Source organism: Lampetra planeri, chromosome 19 (assembly GCF_965212315.1).
Source record: "Lampetra planeri chromosome 19, kcLamPlan1.2.h2, whole genome shotgun sequence".
NCBI lineage: Eukaryota > Metazoa > Chordata > Hyperoartia > Petromyzontiformes > Petromyzontidae > Lampetra > Lampetra planeri.
The window spans coordinates 13,184,854-13,204,347 of NC_136125.1; the positions used below are offsets into that span (position 1 = coordinate 13,184,854).

Below are 19,494 nucleotides of genomic sequence, written 5' to 3' on the forward strand. Positions count from 1 at the left end.
GCAGCACTTGTTGTTGAAACAAGCAAACTCTCAGCACTCGTAAAAGTAATTAATGAAGCTCCAAAATGATATCGAACATCCCGGGACACACAGCTTGGGAGTATACCTGCGAATTAAAAGCAGTTTAATATTTTGTATCGCACCGTAATATTTTGTATCGCACCATTAATATTCTGATTGAACACTGAGCAGTTGTTAAACCGGATCCACCCTTGAGCCCCCAGTTGCACGGCTTGGTTGCAGACATCTGAATTGCTTCTGTGTGAACGCCTCTGCAACCAGGTGCAAACAATTGGACAGACTCTGCTTTCAAGCCATGTTCAGCTACTCGTAGTGACGTGCATAATCACACGCAAATGTGTGAACTACGTAGATTGATGTGACAATCCTGAACACGCCGTTTCATTTCCTTGTTGCGCAACTCGTCGCTCGGATGTGGACAAAGCATTCGCAGGCGATGACCAGAGCACGATTTTGAGGTCGAGTTTTGCAGCTGATGGCTCAGGTGTGGACCCGGCTTTACCGCACTGCAGATCCTTGCAGAGGAAGCCAAGCCTGGGCAAGCCCGACCTGAAGGAGCTGAGTGAGAACCTGGCAGCCTCTCAAGCGTTGGCACACATGATCAGCAAGTACAACAATCTCTTCCAGGTGACAGCTTCTATTCTCTTCATGTATGTATTCATTTTGTTTAAACTGATTCTACAGCTGGTTATTCCTGTCGGTGAATTAACCGGCAGCAAAGTGCTGCAGTAAAACATATAAACCGAGGTATGAGGCAGTGTGACATTTGGCTTGACGTTGTGCAATATCAATCATGTCAATCGCCACTTTCACAGCCACCGTGTTGTTGGCGAATACACGGAGCTTTCTTCATTGCCCGTGCACTTCTGTCGCTGAAATAGTATCGCTGAAATAATCGTTGAAATCGCCGCACGCTCGCCGAATCCCCCAAACCGTCGTTGCCGATGTTCCAGGTGCCCGTGGAGATGCTGTGGAGGTGCGGCGCGATGAATGCGGATGAGGGCTGGGCGGCTCCCGGCACCTCCGAGCTGCGGCTGGCCGAGGGCGGACGCCCGGGCCTGAGTGATCTCCTGGATGGACGCGTGCTGGAGCTTCTGAGAGAGGCTCGCGATAAGTTCCGCGGGTGGACAGCCGTCCCTGACTGCGATCTGGCTGAGCTCGCCTACAAGAAGGTAATCGATTTAAGCATTAAGGAAAGGGTAAAGCCTATTCTCATTTTTCATACATTAAGATTCTTTGCTTTTGCCATCCAGGGGTTGCCGGTTCGAACTCCTGGTACTCGCACCGCTTAGATGGATGAGGAGGCCAACATACCTCTGAGAGGGGCTCTCTATATCTCTTTCGAGTGAAGGCCCTTTTGACAGCAGTGGCATGACCAAGTAATTGCAAGGCTGCACCTTTACCGTTTGTATAATATGTCGAAATTGGGCTGGTGTGAAGAGATGTCGCAGTTTTACAGAGAACTTGACGGTAATAATGATAAATTGCAGCTCTGAGATTAAAAGATCGGTTTGACTTGCATGCGATGGAGATGGATCACATGCAGAGCGAGTGAGAAAGTGCTGCCCTCTACTGAGTGGATCAGAGGTTACTTGAAGGAATCTGAGCGGTAGCTCTGTGATCTCTGCTGCCGCATGCCGTTATCGTACTCCGGCACGAAGGCTTTTGCGCTGTTCGGTGAGATTCCCAATTGATTCTCACGACACCGACAGTACAACTGAGGTACTTGACAACAACAACAAATGCCAGTCTCGTTTTGAACGGATGTGATGCTTTGCCATCAGATCGAGGACGGGAGTCCGCTCAGGCCGTGGAAGGCGTGCGTAGAGGTCGGAGCTCCGGCCTGTGAGGTCCTGCATCGAGTCCTCCGGGAACGGAACCTTTGGGACCCCGATCTCCTGGGGGAGAGCATCCTGGAATCGCTGGACGACCAGACAGAAATTTACCAGATCGTCCAGGATTCTACGCCCCTGTTTTCCAAGCGTGACTACGTGCTGCTCAGGTACTTACCAGCTCGGGGAGGCCAGTGCATTCAGTAGAATGGAGCTGGCACTGCCGGAATTCGGGATTGTATTTTGGGTTTCGCCCCACCTGTGATTAAACCAAGTGTAGCGAGTTGGTGGCCCTGGTCAAATCAACAACAACTGCACATTACTTCGGTTGACACAAAATATATACTACTCCTTAAGTATTCATGAAATAAAATGTTGATGAATATCTCTGCAGTAGGATACATGAGAATATGCGGCATGAATTGAAGGCTTTTCGGAAGTGGTTCGATAATATCATCTTCTGCAGGCAATTCTATCACACGCAGTGATGTATTTCTTTGGGAGAGTTCCACCTAGACACTTCATCTCACGGCACGACACTGATAGCAATGAAAAATGAGAAGGGACAAAATATAATGGTCATCATCATCAGTCGCCATGATCAATCCACCGCTTTACGAAGGCCTCCTCAAGCCACCACCATCTCACACGCTTGCAATGCAGCTTTCACATCCAGCAGCATCTACACATGAACTGGTGCCATTGCTCCATCTCCACTTTGGACATATTCTCGAACGCATTCCATGCCTTGGCTGCCACCCCGCTATTATTTTATAAACGTCGTTTGTGATAATCGTTGACCGTATTTTTAAAATATATATATATTTTACATATATACTGTATATATATACTGCACATCGTGGGGCAACAATTATCTGCCAACGTTTCCTCTGCAGGACGTGGCGGACAGATCTTCCCAAGGGCTGCTGTGCTCTCACAGCCGTGTCCGTGCAGCACGCGCTCGACAGCGCCGCCGACACGGTGCGCGCCCTGGTGCTCGACTCGCGCTACCTGGTCGAGCCCTGCGGCGCCGGGCGCTCGAAGCTCACCCACGTCTGCAGGACGGACGTCAGGTAAGCGTCGGCCCGTTGGTCCAGCGCTCTGGAGGCAAGGAGGGTCGGTGGATCCGCACGTAGGTTTGTCCGAGATCTGGATTCGCGCACGTGGGGCGGTTTGGTCAAACGCCTCGGCAACCGCGAGGCTCCTTGCGGCACGTCGCGGTGCCCTGCTGCTGTCTGGCCACACCGACCCCAGTGGCGGCCCTCGCCGTGCGCCACGGAGTGCGCACAGCAACGGGCCCCGCGAATGGGAATCTCCATCAGCGGGAGGCAATGCCGCCAAGTGGTGTTTTACAATTGAGTAATTTGTGAGTAATTGATCAAATTCGGACCATAACGTCTGCGCACAAGACCTACTCCTGATCAAAAACACATCATGGGATCTTTAACATCCCCTGTAAAGCAGATCGCAAGTTGTTTATGATTAATAAACCCTTAGCACAAGGGCGACTGCCTTACAAGGAGGCAGTCACTGTCAAATGGTCTTGGCAGAAACCATATTGAAAAGTGTCCTGAAGTCCACGGGTGATGTGAAAGATAACCTGTTCTAGACTTTGCCCAAGGGTAGGGAGGTTGGCAACATGGTGGAAACATGTCGCAATGATGGGGTCCCAGTATGGATGCTTTCACGATAGGGGTGTTGAGAGCTACCAGAGGAGATGGAGGCATTTACGAAGGGTGCGAGGGTGGGGGTGCTGGCAGGGATAAAAGCAGTTGGAGGGGTATAAAGGATGCGAGAATATTTTGTTATGATGAAGATAACGGCGGTGATGTCATCGTGGTTGACTTGTGGGGGAAGTGGAGTGGAGGTACTGGGGAGGCAACGAGAGGACACGGAACAGGAGGAGTACAGTCCGAGTGAGGATTCGCGTGTCCCTATTCATGGCACTTAACTATTGGCAAGCGCTCTTTCTTGAAATCACGTTTGGTCTCTGATCCATGTGCATGGCGCGCTGTACCTTTACGCTCCTCTAAGCGTGTGCGTTTTTATGGTGGCGTATTGGCCCATTCCAATCGTTGGGTGCATTTTAAAGACACCCCGTGGTTACAAGCTGCGGGTATAAATAGTTTGTTTATTCCAGTGTAACCACAGTGCACTATGTAATTGGAGACTAATTGGAAGCAATGTAATTAACTTTAAACTACTTTTGAACATGTTTGCCAAATTACTCTACCCAATTTACTGCATAAACATCTAAGCGTCTCTTAGGTTAATTAAAGTGTTTATTCCACATTTAAATCACTTTAAACATTTAAAAAATCATAAGTATCATAATCTTGCTTTTTTAATGTGCATCTTGCAGTTGTGTTCATCTGCTGTATATTGAATCTCGTCTTTTTCTCTTGCCATGAATGTGCAAGTTATCTTTAAAGTCCACAAGAGTTTTGTTTATATGGATCTCTCAAGCACTCAATTTCTGAAATCTTTCTAAATTATTGGCGAACATGTTTATTTCATATTCACAATGCTGTTTCAGTTCCCTCTCTAGCATATGTTAAAAAAACACAATCCTCTTAAAGCGCTCGATATGGACGTTTCCACTATTTGTACGACATTGAGATGTGGTTGCATACGACGCTGTGTAAATACTATTTGTACGTGTAGCGGAGTATAGCTGCCACTCCCGTAATGGTCTCTGTTCCACGTGCTTAGTGCTCTGTCTCTTTTAACAAGTTAATTTATGAGCCTTGGACTCTATATAACCCGGCTCTAATGGACCCCTACACACCACAGCGCCCATCATAGTGCCTTGCGTTCGCTGAACTGTCCTTCACAATAAAAGTTCCATCTTTTGCAGAGACCCGTGCAATCATAATAACAACGCATCAGTCCTGCACCCTGGCTGAGTGGTAGCGCGTTCGTCGCCTGTTGCAGTGGTTCGTGGTTTGAATCCAACTGCCGCCCCAGTTAATACTGCGGATGAATTGATCGTAAAAACACACACAGTCAGCTTCAGATTGGACTTCAAAGATCCCGTGCGTCATTTGCAAGTAGAGGCCATTGCGCACCAACGTCATGGTCCGCATTTGCCAAGTCGAAAATGACCCGCAAACGATGTAACTGGGATGACACGTGGCAATCACTGCCCAACTGCTGGCAGACTGTTGCCGTTTGCCAGCCGGGTGCTATGTCACCTTGCGGCCACAGTGGATCCCCTTTAAATTGTATGAGGTGAGATGTAAAGCCCTCTGAGATGTCCCAGCATATAAGGCATTACTGTATATCAAACACAAATCAGTATTACCCCAACCTGGAGCATCACCGCCATGTGTTGTTGTGCGTCTGGCAGGGGCCGTTCCCCCGACTGGTACAGGCGAGTGTTCGGACTGCGGTGTGCGGCAAAGGTGGCGAGGATCCGCAGCTCCTTCCAGCCGCCATCTCCGACCAAGCTGTAGTGCCGCGTGCCCACGCGGACAACATCGCCGTCATCTTAAACTCCACAGTGCCACTTGCTCGTGCTTTTCGTCCACCTCTTGCCCATTATAACGCTTTGCCTTATGTCAAATAGGTATTAAAAACAATAGGCACCGCTGGTGTATGGGCATTGCTTCCACCTCATGTTTATTTGGCAGACTTAGCACAAGGTATTGTGTACTTTAATGCATCTTTATGGGTCTAAAGCCATAGTATTTTTGTCCTTTAGGACTCTGCTGCTCTGGTGTTAAGTCGGTTGATAGACATGAATAATAAGCAGTAATGGTGGGTTCACACTGGATCACTTAACGTACAGAACGCAACGGCCACCTAAGTCTCGCTGGAGTGACGTAAAGTTAACATGCTGCTCTCGTAGCTGGGTTGAATTTAGAAGAAGGTGCAGAAGCAGCAGCCTATCAGGAGTCGGGTGGAGTAGATGGGGACACGCCAAGAGCAATTGTCACACACCACGTGACACACCGGGTTACCCAAACATTCAATAAAGCTCCACTGTGGTGATGTGACCACAGTTTCCTTGTCGCAAAGCACATGGCATTTACTTAACGCATGCCGAAAGTCCAGTGTTAACCGTCACCCATAGCAAAGGCAAAAATAATACTTTCTTAGAAGAGTGAACCATGGCCCCACATTCCACTGCAGCTTCCAATTGGACCTGTGCGTGAGGTAGCTGTCACAGAGTAGACCTCAATTCATGTCCTCTGAACTCTTACCACCTGCTAGATATAGTGTCTCTTGTTATCCAGTCTTTTGGGTCATAAACATGTGGCAAATGGTCATGTGAATGAGCTAATGTGTTGATTCATAAACATGGAATTGTGGAATCATCGTATGGTGTGAAATTGCGATTTAATGGGCAATGTGGTGTTCCCTCGTCAAGACAGATACAGCTTGCACCACGCACAAAGGCTTCCCATCTTTGTTTTCTTCTTCACACATAAATAGGTGATGTAGCATAAAAGCATCAATACATCACATTGCATTGATTTTGCATTTCCACTCAGATATACAATACGTTATTCACAAACGTCAGGAGTTTTACAAACTAAAATAGCATGAATTTTATAATAATAATAATAAAAATATGCCCTGACATACAGCTTCTAAGACGTAACATGCTCTTGTTATTCGGTAAGATTTATGCAAGTATTTTTTTATACCTTAAAGGAATGTAATACGACTTCAAATGCATTATCCACTTGTTTATCTTGTAATATGATGTGTATGATATAGGGTAGTTTTATATACTGTGCTGTGTTGAATATTTCCTCGATTATATTGTCACCATATGTATCCATTGCGTAATATATTTTACATGCGGAATGATTGCACTTAAACTTGGATTAAGACATAAAATGGCAGTATTTTTACAGTAGCACAACTTTCATTGTTAATTGTACATGTGTATAAGTAAAGCTTATTCTTTTCACTGATTGCGTGTGATGCTTGCAAAGGGTCCTGCCCTATTGAAACCAAGCAGACCTATTGTCTGGAGGCCATGAGCGCGGTTGGCTGGCTAAGTATGGCGCGAAAGAAGTTCAACATACATACACATGACACATTCAAGAGCACTGTATCAATGGCGTTTTAGTGACCGCTAATGAAGCGCTGACTCTTCACATTGCACGTCATGTTAAAGCCAATTTGGTAGTAACGACAATTTAAGATCTACCAGTGTAAAGCCTTGCGAAAGTTACAAGTTTTTTTTTTTACAGATGGTCCTACTTTGATTATTTGTTAACTTCTTTAATATTTTATACGTGGAGAAAAACTAATATCTCCAGAAAACCCACACGCATCGTAAGAGGAAAAATATATTATTTGTGTGATAACTGATACAAATGTTACCATCATGGAATACCATATATTGTAGTGATATTTAAACGCATGGGTGATTCAATAGAAGATCTGAATTACTGCAAGCACAGAACATTACTCAAGAGTTATTCCAATTATTATAAATTGCAAGTTGTGTACAATACGGCCACGATAAATGTCTGATTTGCAAGTCCGCATATTCCAAGTCTGATTACGTTCACATCAATTGATTTCCTGGACCTTCCAAAATGGGTGGTGTGTAGACATTAAATCAAGAGAACAGCTAACGGACTGCTAAGTGATGGCACTAAGTACTGTACTTTGTACCTCTGATGCAGCCATTAATGTTTAGCTGCATCTCGAGACCCACTCAAATATAGCCAAATGTACGATCTCATCAGTTTAAAATAGCACTCAGAAATGTGTAAAAACCACACAGCCATTGTGCACATGCAAAAACAATCATCATTTTCTGAAGGGGAGTGTCTTGTCGTTGTCTTGTCTTAGGGCACCATCATAATACATGTGAGAAAATGTGACCAACTGATGGTAGCAGTGATGCCGTGATGAACTGTGAACAGGTTTTATTTTGACTTAAAACTTTGATGACTGCAGGAATTCATATTCTTTGGTTATTTCGGTAAAGTCACGTAAATAGAAAAATAATAATAAAGTGAATAAAAACGATACAAATAAAAAGAATAAAAACCCAAAAACATTAATGTAGTCTACAATGTAGACTGTAGCCTGGTTCTTAACCTCGGTGAGTGTACTGGCAGTCTATAATGTAGACTGTAGCAATGGTTATTAAACTGAGTGAGTGTACTGACAGTCTATAATGTAGGCTGTAGCAATGGTTATTAAACTGAGTGAGCGTACTGGAAGTCTATAATGTAAACGTATTCTTGATTCTTTCAGTAATATAAAATAAAAATAATAATAAAGATAAAAACCCACGACGTTTCGATCACAACACAAGCGACCGTCTTCAGGAGTAAAGAGGAATATAGATGGTCACCTAAGGCAATCGTTTATAAAGGTTTCAAAAATGGGTGTGGCACAATTTTAAGCCAATTTAGGGCCCCGTAATGTGACTTGTCCTACGAGAGTCGGCCAATCTCCTGGCACCGGGAGACCGTGGGACTTTCCCTCTAGGGACCCTTCTGAATAAAACCCCTTGTGCCGGGCAATCCCCCGCTGGTGGGACACGACGTGTGTGCTCAGGTTGGGGGCCAGGGGGCCGCCGTGGCAGCACAGAACCACCATGCACTTCGTCATTAAATGCTGACGATTGGAACACACGCACACAATGCTTGTGTTACAATGGAGACACATTTCTGTGTTATTTGAAGCATGGTTTTCCAGCCTGCATTATTTTTCCAATGATTTTTTTTTATCTCTCAGAATTTACAGATTTTATTATACTTGATATGATCTCAACAAATATTGGTGCGTCTAGAAATGTTTTAAACAGCACTAACATACACTTTGGTTCCGCATACTGCATCCTTGCACCATTCTCCCAATGAGCAAGATCAACCAAGTAGGATCTACGTGATTTGAATCGAGACGCATCCAACCTTGGACTCTGAATTCGAGTCATAATGGGTGCTTTGCTCTCCCATGAAAACAAACGAGTGCCCTTTTCACGAGTCGGACACGCCACGCGGTAATAATCTCACTCTTGCTGTGGTCCAGTGCTCACAACTGGAGACCTGGCAACAATTAATGTCCAAGCGCGGTCTGTAAATACCATTCACAAAGAGGTCCTGCAAGGGATTCAACGCAGCATTTGCACATGCTGCGATTAGGAAGCTAATTGCTGCCAGGCCCAACATCGGGCTTGTCTCTGACATCTTTCTCAAATAGGGGTCCGTCATCTCTACGCTGGCTCGTTTTAACTGGATCCTCTCTTCCCCGAGTACTCCACAGCATTACGAGATAAGCTCACCCGTCACAGACAGTCGGGAAAGTACCTTCTTCTATAAGCTTCACTCAAACCTCGTCACACAGACAACAACCCGAAGTGGCTAGCGGCACTGCATTCGGCAAGCACGCCTTGCTGATGAGACTTAATGTTGAAACCAGTCCGGAGTTTTGCTTGTGTTGAACCATTTCTCTAACCGTCATTATGTACTCCCAGAAGGCCGTGTGGCTATTGGGATGTGTAACACACATTTTATTTTAACGCAGAAACAAACACATGGAGGCATTATTGTGAGCTCACGTGTTGAGCTGGAATTTGGACAAACGATAGAATCATCGGTCGGGTGCAAAGGTCAGGTGAGAGGTGAGTCGTTGTCTCTGGATCCATGACATGTCGACATCACCAACATTACACATCACGAGGCATCACGCCAAAATCAATGATCTCAGCAACCAGCAGAGCGTTTCAACCAAGACGCAATCCCGCCACTCGGCCACTGGGGTCGCCAGTGGGCCAGAACCGACACAACACACGCAACACATTTATATAAATAATCTCACCCAACTCCGCGTCGCCTTTGCGAACTGGGATTTAAAAAACCAACGTCAGCGCTGACGTCCGCCCAGGACCGTCCCACTGCAGCAAGAGGGGTAAGAACCAAAGTCGTGGGAATACGCAACGCGGTTGAATCCTCATCGCAGTGCGTGACCCGTGCCGTGGTGCTGAGGCCGAGCAGTGCCTGCCGTGGTCGCGCCTGGCCACTCTGCGCGGGCCGAACGTTCCAGACGGGATGCGAGGTGCAGGGGGATGAGTGAGCGAGCGAGCGAGTGATGATGTCCCTGACGATTGAGATGGGCGGTGGTGACGACGCATCGGTGGGAGGGCCCGCTGCCGCCTCTCGGGCCGAGCAGGAAGCGGAGAAGGCGCTTGGATCTCGCAAGCAACATTAGCGCGCTCCCACCGGCCGGCAGACTACCCATGGTGGTTGTTCGTACATCGCGACAGCATTGACAAGATACACCGAATTTTGTCTTTGCCGTGGCGGTGACGTCATCGAGTCTCAACAAGTAGGTCGACACGTATTGTAATGTTTATACATTAAAGACTTGTGCTGCAGCGAGTGCGATGGGGTCTGTACATAATCTCTCCCTTGGGCCCCCTTGAGCCAGCGGTGGAAATTCCGCATTACTGTGACGGAGTCGAGGATACCCCTACCAGAGGACAGCCTGGATTGTGTTGGGAATCCTCGCTGAGTTTCTGGATTCGTTAGCAGGAGACACCGCATTGCGATGACATTCCATGATTCTTTTGCATGGATTTGTTGTACTTTAGAGGCTATGATTAGCAGTGGTTCATTACGAACTGCATGTGGCCCCTGCCATGGCAATGTGGATTTTCCACTACTGGCACAGGGCAGCAAATGACAATCAACATTACCTCCATATTTCGGCCTGAGCGTTTGACTAAAAGTTTGGTACGTGATTCACAATTTATTCTTGGGTTTGGCCACGTCATTCTTGGGTTTGGTCAAATCTTGTGTCGTAAGCCAGATGCAACGTTGAGTCAACGTTGGCATGTGGTTGGAACCATTGGACCAACGTTGGCCCAGCGTCCCATGTTTACTTTGAAGCCCCGTCACCACCCACCCAACATCGCCAAATAAATGTTCTTGCTGTGTTTTTCACACCTGATGATGATTGCTTGTGTTGCAGTCGAAACGTCTTGAGAATTTTATTGTTTTATATTTTTATTATTTAATTGTTTCCCTTCTACGTGACTTTACTGAAAGAACCAAGAATATGAATCGCCAAACAAATTAAACGGTCATTGGTGCAAGCGTTAAACGCAGCAGTTATTGTTTCTAAAATCATGTATGGATCATTGTCTCAGCTCAAGGAACTTAAGGACAAGATCGAGGAGGTTAGACTAAAGTCCATGAAGTCGTAGCGGCTGCCAACTCCTACGTGCTAGTTGGGTAGATAGTTCACACACCTCGTGAACTTGGCGTTGGGCTTTAAGCGTCTCTGTGTCGCGTTGCTTCTCTGTGTCCCTTGGTGCTGCTGCTGCGTTTGTTGGTAATTGCCACTCCCACCGGCCCGTGGCTTCTGCAGAAATGCTGTCGGGCAGGGTCCGTGTGAGGCTGGCCAGGATCCGGTGTATCCTGGAGAGCGTCCGGTGCTTCAGAGATGGCCTGCCGCTGCCAGAAGCGCTCTGCTACGTACCGAGGGAGGTGGTCTACATGAGTGTGCGTCAGGGCGACCCCGCAGGCCCTCCCGACTCCGAGGGACCTCAACGCAGCTCCCCGTTGCCTGGAGACGGCGTGTGGGACCGTCCTGGGCCGGGCTCTCAGGCCCCGGCAACACCTCCACCTCGCATGGTGGTCCCACTGGCAATGAGCGAGGGGGCTTTGGTGAGAGCGAGCGGCGAGCAGTACTGTGATGGGACGGGCGCGTGGGCCAAGGTGTTGCAGGTGAGAGTTTAAAACGAGGACGTACGTGGATTCTTGAGACGCTTTCCGACGTGCGCTAGGCTTTGTACGTATTTAATCGGAGGCATGGGAGCCGAAAGGTTGCTGCGATCGTTTATTTCACACATCATCATCATCATCATATTCATGAAATACCATCCTCATTAACTTCATGAAATATTCATGAAATACCATCCTCATCAACTCATCTCATCGCACTTGTGCTGTAAAAACAGTTAATTGTTTAACGCCTTGCTGAAGACGCTCTATAAATACGATAAGACTCATTTGCATCTTTGGACATTTACGCCCTTGAGTGTCTCAGTTTTGAGCAACCTTTTGATCAATTTGGGACATTTTCTGCAGGTGAAGTCCCTAATAGCAACACCATTTTTTTGTAAAGTTCAATTTATTTTGACTCATGCGCACAAGAGTCAGCGTGACCCCACCCATGTTCCACACGGACAGACGGACCGATGGATATAAGTTAATGCTACACTTTTAACATGAATTGAAAAGCATTAAATACGAGTTGGTGTTTCGAGATGGCTAGCTGACTTGGAATGCGAATACCGTGTCTGAGCACTGCAGCAGCACCACTGAGGTCATGGGTGGTTTTAGATCCGGGGATACACCCAAGTAATTAAACTGAGTTCTGAAGTGTAGCAAACTGATGAGCAATGAATGCACCAAAGAATGTGACATTTCGAGTTTAATTCGCTGCGTACATTCAGCCCTGGGGAGTACTTCATTTTGGTTTGGTTGCCATGTGAGGAGCGCTGCTGATTAGTGTGGATGAGAGGTCTTGAAAGACCATTTTACTTTCATCCTCCTCCCCAGAGACTTTTCTCTGACGTGAAGTGATGTGCCGCTTACTTGTCATGCACAATGGGAATATAATTGGGCAAATAGTTTTTTTAAACCGGTGGCTCAATGTTTCCGCAAGCAGTAGGCTGGTGCTCATTTTCATTGGCTACCCTGGGCCAGCATGAGCATTTCTGAAAGTAGTAATGATCAAGATAGTTTGAATATGTGAACGTGCAGCCCTGCAGTGGCTGGCGCACGCCACACCTCTCAGAAGGGCCTCCACTAAAGAGAGTTCCTCCAGAAGGTGCTTTGTTCTCTTCCACTCTGGCCAGACGACTTCGAAGAGTTGGGAGGACCCACACTTTACCCAACCACAGACCACCTTCTTAACCCTTTCCGATTCCCATGATGTACATGTGTACGTCATCACAGTTTGGCGCCAGCTATCACCGAGTGCGGTTGTGTGGCTATGGTTTTTTGGGGTGAGTACAATGGATCTAAAAACACCAGCGCTACGCCTCTCTAAATAAAATTAAAGCTGAGCCGCTTGGGCGTTCCAAGATTCGGCGGTGAACGGGACCCCACACTGCAACTTGCAGACGTCTCGGAACGGGAAAAGGTTCAATGACTGCGGTGTACCCATTTACACTGCTTGGTCTATATAGGTGGAGGGATTTTAAAAAACGTGCCCACTCTTTCAACTGCCATGCTGAGAGATCGATTCTGACCGGAGTACTCTGGATTGTCCAGTGTGCCAACATTTTCACCAGAGTGATATCCTGCCATCCTTTTTAAATGAATGCCTCGCTTGGTCTCAAATTTCTTGAAGGAGATTCCAGGGATTATTTTATCAATTCCTAAATAAATATTTTTTGCACGTAGGAGGAAAAGTGGTGTATCCAGAGAAAACCCACATGTGCATACGCAAAAAACCTCGTGCATAAATATTTGCAAGGGAATTGGCCACGCAGATCTTCTGACAGGCCCCTACTGACAAAGAATCCGTGTGTTCAGTTGAGGATTTCCTGAGTTAGAAAAACTTTCATTAAAAAAAGTCACGTACGTTTCAGCGCATGTGCCTCTGTTTTAAGATTGGATCACGCATGCAACATTTTTGTAAAAACATGTAGACGTTCGCACGTAAACAAGACATGTGACGGGCAACCATCTTCAGAGCATGCTATTTGATTAGTTTCCCTTTTTTTATACCGTGACCAAAGGATAACTCTTAAAAATTATTCTGACACCGATGTTATCCTAGAATGAGCGGTGTGCCTCGAGGGCTGTCTGTGTTTTGACAATCGGTTTATGTTTTCCTGAAACACGTGGCCCTTAACCCAGCTGTGAAACTTGCGTCCACGGCCTCAGAGCGTGATGTTTTTATTTTATTTTGTTATTTTATGTTCCTACTTGCCAAAGTTCATGAAGGCTACACGCGAGTAACAAAACAACCGTTGAATGGTGAAAATATCTTTGGTAAAATGTACAGAGTAATTTTCTTGGAAATTATTCCAAAGCAAGGTTTAGGCGGCTTGTGACAGCACAACTGGAGGTACGTTATTCGCTATGCATAGAGAACAATGTCAAATGCAGCAGATACAAGAGGAGGGTCAGCAGGGTGCATTGTTGAGGGGTTTGTGGAACTGTGATGGTCATCTCAATGGGGATGTTTGTCTTGGAGTTGACAGTTTCTATTTGAATTAATAATTTTCAAAATGAGCTCTGTATGGACTGCTTGATATTTAAAATTGCTGTATGGTCTTTTCACGTCCATTATACAGGGTGATTGATATACAGATACCCCACTGAAATAATACTTGGAGAATTTTAGAAACGAAGACCAATCTCAGTCGACCTATAATTTGTTTTCATCAATCTCCTCTGTTAGCGATGGCGAAATTACTTTCACAGTGTTCAACATTCAATCGCCTGTTGCCGCTGTTCCCTCAACGCTCGATGTGCGTTCCCTCTTCGTCACGGCCGTGTTTTGTTTGCAGCCGGAGCTCGGAAAACTCGGCTGTCCGAGTGACATGGAGGAGGGCTGGGTTCTCCTCTATCGTCCTGAGGATCATAGGATGGCATTCGTCCCAGTTCCACACGGCAAGAGCAATGACGGCAAGGACAACGAGCAGAGCAGGTGAGACCATCAGCTCAGTGTATCATTCATTTAGTTTTTCTTAAAATGTTTCACACCGGGAAAACCCGCTTGAGTTGGAGGATCTCTTTTTGCGTGGGACTGTCTAGGATGTCGATTGACGCGTACATAGCGAGCACGCGACGGCGCGCATGCAAACGTTTTCAATCGATAGATATACAGTGTGCCGTTTATAAACAATGAACATTGCACCCAGTCAGACGCGTTTATAAATACATAACCGACTCGCATGGCACGTGATCCAGCTGTAACAGTTGTAAATGGTGTGCGAGTGCGTTTTAATTGAGTATTCAAACACGTTGATATTGGTGGCATATTTTTGTATGTCCGGGAGATTGTCCGACCTTATACTACTTAAACAACCTGCCCATGCGGCACACACTACAGCGTATTGCTGATCGATATTTGTTGATGATTACTTTTAAAGACTGAATGCCACCCGCGATTGAGTTGCCTGATGTAATGACCTAAGCACTGCCACTTTCGTACATCTTGCCATTCTGTAAAAATACGCCTCGACTTCAACGTCAAGCGATGAACGGTCGACCGCGGTGATGAGGCACATCGAGCCGTGGATATTTACGTAACGGATTTGACCTGAATGCTGCGGGCTCACGTAAGCGTCCAACACTCTTTATCTCGGTTGTACGTTGAACTGTGCGTTGTTGCCAGACCCTGCCGAGTTCGTATTACGATGTCTTTTGGCGTCGTTGTAAGGCAATTGTGTTATTTACTCCCACCCAACCCCACCCCTAACTTTAGTTGGAAGCGAGCCGTGGATGCCAGTTATTGCCTGCAGCAGGGGTGCAGACCTCCCCTAGCCATCTGTGACAGTGCCGCTGTGGATAAAATGAGGTGAGGGATATCTCTTTCAGACCCCTGAGGAACACAAATTAATACCTGTGGCGGCTCAAGCATAGCCGCTCGGCTTATCGAGCCACGGCTGTCGTCACCGTGGGTTCTGTCTGTTACTGAGTCAGCCCACGCTTCACGCTCTGTATGTTGTTGGCGCTTGAGTAATTGTATTCTTTTTGGGTTTATTTTTTTTATTCTCTCCAAGAGGTTGAGACGAGTATCTGGGTGGTTCAGGGAGGCTAATGCCTCCCGTGCCTAAGCAGCAAGCCGACCCCCAATGGGATTCTGGTTGTGAATTTTGTCAGCCACCTGTGGTGAATCCAGGTGCTCGATTTGAGCGAGTTGATGATCCTCGGCCTCGTTACCAATAACACAGCAACAACAAAAACCCTTTGAGTTTGTTTTTTCACTTCATTGGACTTATTTTGACCACACGAATGAAACATTTTGGTTTTATTGCTATGTAATCATCGCTGATTTCAGGGTGCATACAGTGAAAGTCAAAGGGAGTTCAAGCTCAAATGAGCATTGAGGCGGTGCTCAACTCCTGCCTACAGCTCTGAGCCAGTGGTGGAAATTCCACATTCCTGTGGCAGGGGCAAGTTTATCCAATGTCCAATCATTGTTGACTTCCCCACAAAGTGGTACTCACTTTATCAACCCATTGGGATTGATGGGCTGCGTGAACCCCCATCCAGGATTTGAAATCGCAACCTTTCCATTGTGCGTCTCTCAGCGTAACATAAATACTGTCCGCCACTTGCATTTAATTTTCATCCATTTCTCACTTTGCTGCTCTGGCCCTTCTACGTCGGCAGGTGCGTCTTTGTAAGGCGAGTTAGGGTCCATCCAAGAGCAGACCTCCCCACGTGGACCCGCTCTCGCTCTCCCGTGTTGTGTCTGGCACTGCGTGTACTCGCCTTTGTTTTCCAACAGGTTGGCTCCGAAAGGCTGGAACCTGCAGTGCGATGAAGATCTGGCTCAATTTCTGCTCAGTTTTTCCAAGAAAGAGTCAGAAAATCTCGACAATGCTAAGTTATACGTGAAGAAGATTGACGCCTCGCACAAGCCAGTGAGTAAATATTTCTGGGAACACGTTAGTCATCGAGGATTGCATGTTAAGAGATGTTGGCTGATTCTGTTAAATGTAATGTTGAATGAGATTGTTTATGAATGATGTCACAAACCGTGCCATAAAACAGTTTTTTTAGATCAGGATATTTTAAAGACTAAACAGATGTTATTCCGAGTTGTTTTATGCCCTTTATTGAAGCAAAGTTGCACAATGTTTACATCGAAAATAGTTTTCAAATATCACCCTACCCATTGTAACTCATCATCATCAGCTATGACCCATCCACTGCTGGATGAATGCTTCCACAAGCCATCAACATCTGACAGAGTCTGGTAATTAAAGAGTCCGTCTCGCTCCTCCATCGAATCTCATTTCATAACTCCTTCTCTGCAGGCAACGTCCTCTTAGGCATTTCCTCTTTGCTCGCGATGCACCCTGCACGGGCCCACTTGTCCTAACAGTAAATTCGATGTCCCTAAATTGCGCCTCTTCCAATCCACGGTTTCCTTCTCCTCCTGTCGCAGTATAGTTCCATTTTCTTTCCGTCGTCTGCCTCTGATCCATATGCCAGAGTCTTTGATAACGAATAACGCAGAGGCCTCTTTGTTATTGTCCCCACAGAGCAAGAACCCGGTTAAGAACATCACAGATGATGACCCGGCTACGTACTGGGCGACGGACAATTCTGAGGCGTGGTTGTGCTTGCATATGAAGCCTGGTGCCATCATTCAGTAAGGGGATGCGCTCCCAAAAAAAATACATGTCACATGCCAACCGGTAAACCGATATCCGGTTTCAGGAGCGATTAGCGGTTCTGAAAGGCAGGAACCGGTAACCAATTCCAGTGGAATGTTTTCCTAATGCTTTCCTGGATAAAACAAGCATAACAGGAATAAGCACTCCAAAATCATCGAATACTTAACTGTTAAATGTTCAATACAGCATTTTTGAAAAAGGATGATTGTGTAGTGTTGAGTACACATTCCTGCGGAGGGAGCTGGTAGGAACGTTGGGTTGCTCGGTCAATGGCCAGGGTCAACGGCGGCGTGGTGTATTCCGCAAATATGGCCGACTGTGAGGGCGGGCACAAGCCGGCGTGAGTAGGTTAAACGTTGAGTTTTATAAGGGCACCACGGGGTGACCAGCGCCTCCCCACCCAGCCCCACCCCTCCCACCCCCCACCCAGCCCCACCCTCCCCACCCTCCCCTCCCCACCCAGCCTCACCCCTCCCACCCCCCACCCAGCTCCACCCTCCCCACCCAGCCCCTCCCCACCCTCCCCTTTCCACCCAGCCCCACCCCTCCCATTTTTCTATGCACGACGGACGGACACAATAATCCCCTGTGGGCTGGTGGAACCAGGTGGTTCCTACCAGTAAAAGGTTGCCAAATCAATAGATCCAGAAATAGGTTCTGTGATGGTGTGCTCCAGGGCTGTTCACCGACTATGGGAGTTATTAATTAGCAAAATTAACATCAAGGTTTAACCATGGCACTGAAATAATGTTCCCTTAGGATCAACGCTATGTTTTGTGGAAGATATACCGAGTTTTGGAAACTTTTGTGCTTTATTTTTAATGCAGTCATGCCACCTGGTGGATTCAGCCAGTACGCACATGCAAATACATAAAGATCGCCTGTACAGCTGTACCAATGAATGCCGGCACGGCACTTAACGGTTCAGTACCATGCCTAGCTGCTTTTGTTTCCCTACTGAAGCCGAGGACAGGGACAGATACCACCTGCCCCTTGTGCTAATGATCATTTACGTAGATATTTCTCACTGAATTCCAAGTCGCCTTTTCACAACAGTCCTTCACTGGGATGCTTGACCATTTCTAGGAATGAGCGTTTGGCTTTCAGCAGTAACCCCATAGTACCCAGAGAAATAAAACGCGTGCGGAAGGTAGCGCACGCAGAGCCCCTGACGGATTCATTCCACAGGCACACTCAATGCAGTGACTCTACCAAATCTGGATCAAATTGCTGTGGGTGAGTTAACAAAAATAAAAACACGGCCGTCTCCTTCACAGCGGAAGTTAAGGAACCTGTGATGTCATTCTCAAGAGTAGGCCATTGCGCGTACCGGAAAATTACTCGTTTGGAATAATATACAAAGCAATCGTCGCCTCTTACTCCAAAAACATTTAGTGGGACCGTCCTGAAGATGTGTCATGAGACTCGGTGATGCATTTAAGGGTAAACAATCGCACTGAATAATTAAACATGACCCATTATTGCACTGCTGTCTACTGGTAGCGCACAGCCCTTGCCATAGCAGCGCAACACCAACGCCTGGGAAGCTTCGGTAGTCACCCAAGCGAGTGTCCTCGAGATCGGGCTCGCCGGGGGTGATTTGTTTGTAGGCACCGGTGTTGCTTATTGATCCAGGAACTCGGTTCGCCGGGTTCGTAGTGCGGCGTGCTAACAGCTGCGCCACCGCTCCATCGCAAAGACAAAGACTCCTATATAGCCTTAACAAACTGTTTGGGCAAGTGCTGTTAGGGAGCACCTATGAAGGCTGACACAGCACGGGTGGGGAGAGGTATGGTCAGCACCACCTTCGGCTGCCACTGTCTCCCCGGTGCTGATATTTACAAACCGCACCAGGTACTCATTGAGTCTACCCTCCAAATCTCCCCCCCCCCGCAACACACACACGTTTATGAAACGTTCTCTCCAACGCGAGTTATAAAGCTCTCTATCAAGCAAGGTTAACCTTTTTATAAAGACACGTTCATTCTCATCTATCCACTGAGTGTATTGCATTACTTACGTAACCATCGAACCTGTTTGACGGGAGCCCATTGTGTCGCGTCGCGGAGGTGCGTAATTTGCGGCGTGTTTGCACGGCGTGTTTGCGCAGGAAGATGTTCCTCAAGCACCTAACGAACGACGACAACAGGGTGGGACAGGTGACGGTGCTCGGCGGAGAGACGATGGACTCCCTCAAGGAGGTCAACCACGTCGCCATAGCCAAGTGAGCCGCGGTCGCGCCAATTTGGCAGAGCACACTGCCCATAACGTCGCCGAATGTGTATATTT

The 19,494-nt window shown here is 47.0% G+C and overlaps 2 protein-coding genes across 4 annotated transcripts in view; both read left to right on the forward strand.

Annotated features, from left to right (window-relative positions):
* LOC144724156 (rho GTPase-activating protein 7-like) overlaps positions 1-6,778 on the forward strand; it is a 50,411-nt gene extending 43,633 nt beyond the window's left edge. For all 3 annotated transcript variants that reach the window (XM_078603075.1, XM_078603076.1, XM_078603077.1), the window contains exons 10-14: positions 534-648; positions 975-1,193; positions 1,806-2,023; positions 2,750-2,926; positions 5,203-6,778. In XM_078603075.1, the coding sequence (XP_078459201.1) occupies positions 534-648; positions 975-1,193; positions 1,806-2,023; positions 2,750-2,926; positions 5,203-5,308 (835 nt within the window). In that variant the 3' untranslated portion in view covers positions 5,309-6,778. The remainder of the gene's footprint in view (positions 1-533; positions 649-974; positions 1,194-1,805; positions 2,024-2,749; positions 2,927-5,202) is intronic.
* Positions 6,779-9,721: 2,943 nt separating this feature from the next.
* The window catches only part of HECTD3 (HECT domain E3 ubiquitin protein ligase 3), a 30,318-nt gene continuing 20,545 nt past the window's right edge, over positions 9,722-19,494 (forward strand). The window contains exons 1-7 of the mRNA XM_078603079.1: positions 9,722-10,157; positions 11,202-11,560; positions 14,362-14,501; positions 15,282-15,374; positions 16,311-16,446; positions 17,071-17,180; positions 19,316-19,429. Of these exons, the coding sequence (XP_078459205.1) occupies positions 11,204-11,560; positions 14,362-14,501; positions 15,282-15,374; positions 16,311-16,446; positions 17,071-17,180; positions 19,316-19,429 (950 nt within the window). The 5' untranslated portion in view covers positions 9,722-10,157; positions 11,202-11,203. The remainder of the gene's footprint in view (positions 10,158-11,201; positions 11,561-14,361; positions 14,502-15,281; positions 15,375-16,310; positions 16,447-17,070; positions 17,181-19,315; positions 19,430-19,494) is intronic.